The sequence below is a fragment of the Pipistrellus hanaki genome (assembly GCF_964339955.1).
Source record: "Pipistrellus hanaki genome assembly, chromosome: 2".
Classification (NCBI taxonomy): domain Eukaryota; kingdom Metazoa; phylum Chordata; class Mammalia; order Chiroptera; family Vespertilionidae; genus Pipistrellus; species Pipistrellus hanaki.
Window position 1 is genome coordinate 191976459 of NC_140504.1, and position 9862 is coordinate 191986320.

The window sequence follows — 9862 nt, forward strand, 5'->3', positions numbered from 1 at the left end:
AGGCCTACAATTTCATTGGAATTCCTCATATCAAGCCTTGGAAGTCTGAGCCCATTGGTGCTACTGAGCCCATAGCTAAGGGCCTAGAGGTCACTGTGTCAACATTTCACTATAGGACAAATGAGAACTGCATTCTACCTCTGTTTTTATCTGTGTTTGGTAGCAGCAATTATTATTTTTCTTTCTTTATTGATTAAGGTATTACATATGTGTCCTTATTCCTCCATTGCTCCTCCCACCTCCCCAGCAGCAGTTTTTTGTTTGTTTGTTTGTTTATATATATTTTATTGATTTTCCACAGAGAGGAAGGGAGAGAGAGAGAGAGAGTCAGAAACATCCACCAGCTGCCTCCTGCACGCATCCCAGTGGGGATGTGCCCGCAACCAAGGTACATGCCCTTGACTGGAATCGAACCTGGGACCCTTCAGTCCGCAGGCTGACGCTCTATCCACTGAGCCAAACTGGTTTTGGCAGCAGCAGTTATTTTTAAGTGGCATCCAGGAACCTAGACTATATATATATCATACTCCTCCCTGAATTGCTTACATTCTTTCCTTTGTACTTTCTATTAAGTGTAGTAAAGGGATGGGTAGGAGAGTCAACATTTATTGAGTACCTGCTATGTGCCAGGCACTGGGCCAGGTGCGTTGAATGTATTATTTAATACATAAAACAACCTAATAATCAAGGTACTCTCATTCCTAATTTCGGTTGAGCAAAAAAAAGACTGAGAGAGGCTAACTTCCCTCTAACTCAGGTTTCTGTTTTAATTATTAAAAATGTGCAAATTGGCCGAAACCGGTTTGGCTCAATGGATAGAGCGTCGGCTTGGGGACTGAAGGGACCCAGGTTCGATTCCGGTCAAGGGCATGTACCTTGGTTGCGGGCATATCTCCAGTAGGAGGTGTGCAAGAGGCAGCTGATCGATGACTCTCTCTCATCGATGTTTTTAACTCTATCTCTCTCCCTTCCTCTCTGTACAAAATCAATAAAATGTATATTTTTTTAAAAATGTGCAAATTGGTGATGATTTTCTCTCAGACCTGCAAATCCAGTTTTGTCTCCCCCTTTCTCTTATTCTTTGTAGAATTGGTTCCCGTTTGTTACTCTTCCTGGGAAAGGTTTCCTGTAGATAGCCTACCCATGGCTTGTCGTAAGAACCTGAATCTTAACTATGCTGTTATTGACTCTTCCCAGGGTCCTATCCTTCCCCCAAAGCCGGAGCGACTCTGGTCGTGTACAAGGACCTGCTGGTGCTATTTGGTGGCTGGACACGGCCAAGCCCTTATCCTCTACACCAACCCGAGAGATTTTTTGATGAAATACACACTTACTCACCCTCTAAAAACTGGTAAGCCACAAAGATAAGATCTGGAATAAAATGTTTTAAATGAATGGATTACTTGTCTTCTTTGTGTTCAGAAATCTCATTGAGGGTTTGATGAAAGCTATGGACTCTTCCCAGAAAAATAATTTTACATATTTATGGATTTTGCCTATAGTTTCAGGTTTCCAGGACCCTTAAAAATCTAAAGTTAAGAATCCTTATTTCAAAGAATAAAAGTAGAAGAGATTCATTCCTCTTTCAAGAAAAATGAATGAGCCATGTGAAGAACAGGGAGCTCTTCAGTTTTGGCTACTAGGTCTCCAGGAGTGCTGTGGATACAGATGATTCCTGACTTCTTGGCTCCCTCTTGTCTTTATATCAGGTGGAACTGCATTGTGACGACCCATGGGCCACCTCCCATGGCCGGCCATTCCTCCTGTGTGATCGATGATAAGATGATTGTCTTTGGCGGCTCCTTAGGATCCCGGCAAATGTAAGTTTATTGCTTTGCTTCCTGTCACTCTGAAGGTAAACATTCCTGGGAATAACAGTCAGGATCAGTATTCCTGAACATGGTTCTGTTTAGTTATCGCACCCTAGCATTCATTTTTTGATCCCCTAGTCACATACCACTAAGAGGAAAACTTGCTCCATAGAATCAGGTCTGTGTAGTCTGTCTTTGTTTGGTATGTGGTTCTATTTGGTGAGGTCAAATTCTGATGGCACCTCCACTTTGTCTGCTTCTGTCTGTGCCTACAGCAGGCCACCTTCCAAGGAACAGAGTCCTTTTTCCGCTCTCCTTTATGAACCAGTTCCTGCCCTCTGGGGCTTCAGGGAAGGAAAGAGGTAGATTAACAAGGCAGGTGGAATGGTTCACTCTCCAAATGGGATGAGTTGGGGGAGTGGGTAGGAGCAGGAAAACTGTGACAGGTCTGACACAGTTCTGCTGTTCTCCATACCCACTGTCCTCCCCACCTCTGGCCACAACTGGCCAGCTCCAACCAGAGTCAAGAGCCAGAACACTCCATCTGATTCACTGTCTGATTTGGCAGTGTGAGGAGGTTTAAGGCTTAAGGTATTGGCGCTCTTATTCATGTTCCTGGTGTGAATAAAGAACCTTATAGAGGGGACTATGAAATACTGCCATCTAGTAGTCTGTCCTCACCATACTGTTCTCTTGTGGGTTGGAGATGCCACGTCGTCTTTGATAAAACCACAGCTCTCATTAGCCATGGTGAAATTACTTTCTGTAACCGTAATCAATAAATTAATTTCTCCTGACAATGAAAGAGCTGACTTGAATAATTTTTTTTTCTTCCTTCTGGTTTTTGCTTTTGAAACACTTACATCTTAGCTCTGGCTGGGTAGCTAAGTTGGTTAGAGCATCTTCCCAATACACCAAGGTTGTGGGTTTGATCCCTGGAAGGACACATAGAAGAATCGACCACTGAATGCATAATTAGGTAGAACAATAAATTGATGTTTTTGTTTCCCTCTCTGCCTCCCTCCCTCCCTCCCTCCCTCCCTCCCTCCCTCCCTCCCTCCCTCCCCTTCTTTCCTTCCTCCCTTCCTTCCCTTCCTCCCTCCCTCCCTCCCTCCCTCCCTTCCTCTAAAATCAGTAAATAAATTTAAAAAAAAAGAAAGACTATATCTTGACCAGTAGCTATTTCCTGCTATCAATTAACTCTTTAGGTACTAGTTGTGATTACAGAGTGAGTCATGGAAAAAGCAAAGGTTTGAAGGTCTTGAGATGGATTCCAGGGAAAGGAACAGAAAAAAATATAGTTTAAGTGCTAACTATGAGTTTGTGGGGCATCTTTATAAATGTAACTTTATTTATATCAGTAGCTCCCAACTCTTTCATCTTTATGTCCTTCTCTTACAGGAGCAATGATGTCTGGGTCCTAGACCTTGAGCAGTGGGCGTGGTCCAAGCCAAACATCTCTGGCCCCAGTCCTCATCCTCGAGGTGGCCAATCTCAGGTGCTCAGGAATTAAAATAACTATTTAGCAAATACCGTAACATCTTTCTGTTGGGATGGGAGAGGGGGGAGAGGAAATCTGGTAAGATGCCAACATGCATAAGCCAAAAGAGAATTCGTCATTATTTTTGCTGTTGTTTGCTTTTCAACTTCTAAAATATTTATTTTTAGTGACTTTATATTATGCCTCTCCCCAAAGCATTTACTTTGCTGTTTCACTTCTTAAGAGAACCCTGCATTTAATGCGGTTGACGCTCTTATGTTAATATTTGATCAAAAAGAACATATCCATTCAGGTGACTCATCATTTGTTCACAGGGATCAAATTTGACGGGGAGAGTGGAGAGCTTATGGTGTTAGAAGTAACCCTCTCATTCGGGAACTGGGAAGGTTATTTTCATATGTAACTGAAGCATAGGAGGTCAGTTGCCTGTGTCTTTATAGTTTTGTTTTAAATTTCTTCCTGTCCCCAGATTGTCATAGATGATGCAACTATCTTAATCCTTGGAGGGTGTGGCGGTCCCAATGCTGTAAGTATTGCTGCTATGGCGTTCCCGATGCACCTGCTGCTAAGTGTTCAAACTTGCTTCCCCTTCTCCTCTTACAAGAGTGTTTTTGTGACATTTTCATTTAGAGAGTACCTTTTCCATTTGGATATATAGTCTTTGTATTTTCTGGCCTTTTCTCTGCTTTTTTCTTTTTTTTTTTTTGAGGGGGTGCTTTTAATTAGTGACAATCATCTCTTGACTATTCATATCTATATTCTTCCTACTCTCACTTCCTCTTTTGGCTATACGGTTTGCTGCTATCATTTCTTTCAAGGAGGGATGGGACAGAAAGATAGATTGATAGCTGTTGGAGAATATATGGAATTTATTTTAAGAATGCAGGTTCATAAAATTATGGATTATCTACCTCCTCTCCCTACTCTCACTTAAACACATGTACAACCACAGGCAAAATTCAAAACCACTTAAAATCAATTCATGGGTCACAAGAACAATTTCTTGTGCCTGGCCACTGGTGATATATGAATGAATGAAGGCATGGATGAATGAATAGCCAAAGATTTTGCTTTTCTTTCTGAATAGCCCATATCCTCTCTAGACCAGACAGTACTTGAGATTCCAGTTCTGTGTGTGCGTTTTGTAACATGACTCACATTGAGTCCTATTGTTGGTCCTTCTCTTACAGCTATTCAAGGATGCTTGGTTGTTGCACATGCACCCAGGTCCCTGGGCCTGGCAGCCACTCAAGGTAGAAAATGAAGATCATGGCGCCCCCGAACTGTGGTGCCATCCAGCTTGCCGGGTAAGCAGGGAACTGACAGGCTAGCAGGAGGGGAGGTCCTAAACTATAAAACCAAATTAATTTGTCAGATTTCCAAGCAAACTTGTCTGGAAAATGAAAATACTTTGATGTCACAAAATAGGTGGACATTAACCATAGCTCTTGGGAGTTTCTCACATATACAAATCACTAGAAGAGAAAACTTAGCGGGCCCCAGTCATCCTTTTAAGTCCCAACTTTAAGCATCTCTTTGTCTATAAAATTTTCCCCAGGAACCCCCAACCAAAAAATAATTCCTCCACTCTATCTTTATTCTGTAGACACAATTCTAATAATAGTACACATCCATCTCCTCTTTAGCCTAAAAGTAGCCTACATTATTTTTATCTCTATCTCAGGTGCCTATAAAATGCCTGGGACATGTATAAAATGTTTGATAGTTGAATGAATGATCAGAACTGAGCACAATTTTTTGCCTTCCAGGTGGGGCAGTGTGTGGTGGTCTTTAGCCAGGCTCCCAGTGGGAGAGCGCCACTCAGCCCGAGTTTAAATTCTCGCCCTTCACCTATCAGTGCCACTCCTCCAGCCCTGGTTCCCGAAACCCGAGAGTACCGCTCTCAGTCTCCAGTAAGGAGTATGGATGAAGCTCCGTGTGTCAACGGCCGCTGGGGAACACTGAGACCCAGAGCTCAGAGGCAGACCCCCTCAAGTTCCCGGGAAGGAAGCCTTTCCCCGGCCAGAGGAGATGGCTCTCCCATCCTCAATGGTGGGAGTTTATCTCCAGGAACAGCAGCGGTAGGTGGCTCTTCCTTGGACAGCCCTGTACAGGCGGTATCTCCTAGCACTCCGTCTACCGCTGAAGGATATGACCTAAAAATGGGACTTTCTTTGGCTCCTCGGCGAGGATCACTACCAGATCAGAAAGACCTGAGATTAGAATCAATAGATCTGAATTGGGATCTGAAACCCGCTCCTAGTAGCAATCACACGGATGGTGTGGACAACAGGACAGTTGGGGGAAGCATGAGACACCTTCCTGAACAGACGAACGGTGTGCATACCCCACCACACGTGGCCAGTGCCCTTGCAGGAGCTGTCTCCCCAGGTGCCCTGCGCCGGAGCCTAGAAGCCATCAAAGCAATGTCGTCCAAGGGCCCCTCAGCCTCGGCAGCACTAAGTCCTCCTCTGGGATCTTCTCCAGGCTCCCCTGGGAGTCAGAGCCTGAGCAGTGGAGAAACGGTGCCCGTTCCCCGGCCAGGGCCAGCCCAAGCAGATGGACATTCCTTACCTCCCATTGCCCGCCGCCTGGGCCACCACCCTCCCCAGTCCCTGAACGTTGGCAAACCCTTGTACCAGAGTATGAACTGCAAGCCCATGCAGATGTATGTGCTGGACATTAAAGACACCAAGGAGAAGGGGCGGGTCAAATGGAAAGTGTTTAATAGCAGTTCTGTGGTCGGACCTCCTGAAACCAGCCTGCATACAGTGGTACAAGGCCGGGGTGAGCTCATCATATTTGGAGGGCTGATGGACAAGAAACAGAATGTGAAGTACTATCCAAAAACAAACGCCTTGTACTTTGTGCGAGCAAAGAGATAATGTTCTAAACCCCTTTCCCTTTCTGTGGCTTTTAATTTGAAATTTTTCAGCGTGCAAGCATTTGGACTGAGAATTAGGAAAACAAAGGACAAAATTACTCCCATAAACCAAAACCCCAATTTCCAACCTCACTCACTCCAGGCTGGGATCAAATCTCCATTAAGAAAATATATATATATAAATGTATATTATATAGCCAACTCTGTTTACAAAGAGGGAGAGATCTCCGTCCTGGTTCAGATAAAATTGTTGCTGTGTTTTAGCAGAGGCTGTGCTGCCTTTTCTACTTTGCTGATAACTAGACCAAGAATTTAGGGAACAGACTAATACCAGAACTTTCCTAAGGAAACTGAAAAGCCCCCTGTAAATCTTTATGTGGCCTTCTCAGAGTTAGGAAAAGAAAGGCAGGATGCACAGGTAGAGGTTTCAGATTCGCGTGCTTCAGGTGCTGGCAAGGTAAGAATAACCTGTAGAAAAGTGTTTCCCCTTCTCTTAAAACCACAGAGGACCTGTGAAAACCTCTCTTTGCAGTAATGCCCTAAGGCTGGCCCCACTCTGCCCTTTGTGATGAGGGCAGTTACCCAGAACAGCAAGGGATTTCATTCCATGTTCATGTGCCCAGACCATCGTGAAAAAATGTCTATATAGCAACACCTGTCCACCGAGTGTCCATTGGTCTTCTGAGTGCCCCCTCCGTGTCTCAGAAAACATTTTGGTATCTGATTTTATGGAATACCCTGACAATCATATTTGGTTGCAAGTTGCCAAAAACCACATTCGTTCTCCTATTCCTTCCTTTAAAACTTGATCTTCAGAAGCTGCCTTTTCTTCTCCCCACCTTTTTTTCATAGGCAGATATTTTAAAGTCCTAAAACCTTTCTCATTTTTTTGTTTCTTTTATAAAGCTCAAGTGCCCAGAGAAATATCTTAGAAATTTCTAGAACACTTTCTCTGGTGTCACTAAGGGGCCGGTAGAGCATTCCAAATGCCAGTATCGTGAGAGATCCTTGAAGCATCAGAATAGACTGTTTTTCCTTTTGAGCTTCTTTTTACTTCCAAAGCACAGTGGGCGCATCCATCCATATTTATAAAATGTAGAAATTGATCCTGAGAGGGAATCCCAATAACAGTTCCTTCTGGAAATTATTTTTGCCCTTGTTGTGACGTGTATTTTTCTGCCTGGCTGTTAACCGGCGATGGGGTTGAATGACGTGTGCTTGACCTCTTTGATGTATGTCTGACCTTGGAAGCAACTTCTCCTTTGTGATTGTCTCATTCATGTGTCACCCAGCCAAGGCTTGGCTTTTTACTTTCATGTTATTTCTGAGATAAGATGCAGCCACCTCTGGTGATACATGGTCTCTGAAACTATGTCCTGGACACATTGGAACCACTTAAATATGGATTTTTATTGTGTGTGTGTGTTGATTTCTCATCAATGGAAAGAGGGTTTTTATTTTGTCTTTAGGATTTAAATTTCAAAACATTGCATTTCCCATTCCTCCCCTTTTTCTTGTTCACATTTCCCAAGCACAGCCTGCTACAGCTGGCCCTGGCTTTCAGCCAGCACTCAGCAGGCTGTCCGATATGTGTTTTCTCCTGTTACATCGTGTTGAGTCCTTTCCCCTAGCCATCAGCTTTTACAATGTGGTCTTGGTGGGAAAGTCCCCCTGGTGCCAAGCCCAGGAGAGGGGCAGCTCACAGGGCGGGATGTGTGTTTCCGAAACTGCTCTATGTGCCCCCTTGGGTGAGGGAACTACCATGTGCCTCCTCACTGTGGTGTCCAGCTGCTCACAGCTCAGCATTAGCTTTCCAGACTCCCTGCTCTGGGGCTGCTGCTGGTCCTCCTTTGGCAGAGACTGTTAAATCATGGGGGTGATCCTTACTCACAGAGAAAGCTAGCCTAGATGATTAGCCATTTTGATTGATGTTGCTGAACCATGTTTATGACATTGCGCTTGTGCATGGACAGTGCCTCCAAACGCAGTTCTATTTAAATATAAAGTATTTGGAAGCCTGAAAGTGCAGATTCCAACTCTGTAATCTTTCCCTTTGTCCTGTGGCCTTCCTAAGCCAGCTGTTAACTTGTTGATTCCTTCTGCTTTCCCCAAGTAGGCAGGTAACAGGATTCCTTCAGAAAGTAACCCGGCTCCTCAGAGCTCCCTGGCCTCCCAGTATTGCCCACACCACTTGGAACCAGACTGTCCGTTTACAGCCCTTTAAGAAAAATCTGCCTCGCCTCCATCCAGGGGTGTCTGTCTGGGTGACTCCTGGGCAGTGAGGGCGTGAACCTTGGGAGAGCGGCTCAGCAGTCAAGGCGCTTGCCGCCTCAGCCTGTGAAGCCACACGGGCGTGGAACTGCAGCGTCTCAGCTGAGGTGGCCATTTCCGCAGCACCGCGCTACTTCAGTCGGACCAGGTTTAACCATAACTCTGGTTTTGATGTGATGCCAATTTTTGTCTTAACAGTCCCTGAGAAAAATGAGACAACATATTTTTTTTTTAACCCTCAGGAGCACCTAAAGCAAATATTTATCAGTATTTAAGTATTTAAAGTACATTTTGTTTCTACTTGAAGCTTTAACCCCTTCCATTCCTACAAGTGTGCCTTTGAGAGCCCTGTGTCATATTGACCTCCCACCACCTTGTTGCCCTCAGTGGGAATTTTAGTCTCTTACCCTCGTGGACAGAGCTTCCTGTTTTCTCCTTCTGCAGTCTGGGCAGCAGAGAGGGCTCTGTCTTTTCGTTCATGTTGTACACTTGGGTGTGGGCTCCACAGTCCCCGCCTACCCCACATTTTGGGAGCACAAACAGGTGTGGAAACAACCTGAGATTTAGTTGTACGGCTGTTTTGGGCTTGCTCTCCTTTCAGCCCTTCTGGATTGATTTTATTTTAATGTCTGGGTTTTATATCAAGAGCTGAAACCATGAACTATCCTAGGAACTGAGTTGGAACTCTTTAAAATAAAGAAACAAGAGGAGGAAAGAAAACTAACTTAAGAAATCTTGGCTTTGGAGGACAGAAAGCCACCAGCTGATGGAGAACAAAGGGACCTTGCCCTTCCCTCATGCTATCTTTCTGGATTTCCTTCTGCTTCGCTTCTTTCCTTCCCCTTAAAAGTGATATTCCTGGTTGGGTTGTCTGTCTGTCCTTGTCCCTGTGGTGATCCTGGCATGGTGATGTGCTCTGCTTTGCATTATCTGTGGTCTCTTACCAACACACGAATCAGTGGGGAGGATCCGGGGGCAAGAAAGCTGAATTCTGTGCCTGGGTCCTGTGCAGCCTCCCCACAGACTGCAGAAGGCATGTTCTGCATGGTCACCAGTAAGTGGCTCCCACCATGGTCATTGTCAAGTGAGAACAATCCTGAGGCTCTGCCTCCATCTGTACTCTCTCTCCCTGCTCAGCTCCCCTCCCACCAATCAGGGTTTATGCCAGCGCACCCCATGTGGGCCCTGGCAAAGCTGGTGCTGAGTGATGTTTCTCATACAACTCAGGGGTCCCGGGTGGCCTATCCTGAGATGCTCATTTTAGGCGCATAATGGTGTAGGAATGAAAAGTGGATTTGATTTCATGGATACTTAAATCACTGTCAATTTCATTTTTTTGTTGTCTTTCCCTGATAACTTTTTAGCAATTTAACAAATAAAACAAAATGGACAGAA

The 9862-nt window shown here is 44.7% G+C and overlaps 1 protein-coding gene across 1 annotated transcript in view; it reads left to right on the plus strand.

The window, feature by feature from the left end:
* The window catches only part of FBXO42 (F-box protein 42), a 67156-nt gene extending 57294 nt beyond the window's left edge, over positions 1-9862 (plus strand). Inside the window, exons 5-10 of the mRNA XM_084875332.1 lie at positions 1198-1351; positions 1710-1820; positions 3213-3309; positions 3782-3838; positions 4503-4619; positions 5082-9862. Of these exons, the coding sequence (XP_084731458.1) occupies positions 1198-1351; positions 1710-1820; positions 3213-3309; positions 3782-3838; positions 4503-4619; positions 5082-6197 (1652 nt within the window). The 3' untranslated portion in view covers positions 6198-9862. The remainder of the gene's footprint in view (positions 1-1197; positions 1352-1709; positions 1821-3212; positions 3310-3781; positions 3839-4502; positions 4620-5081) is intronic.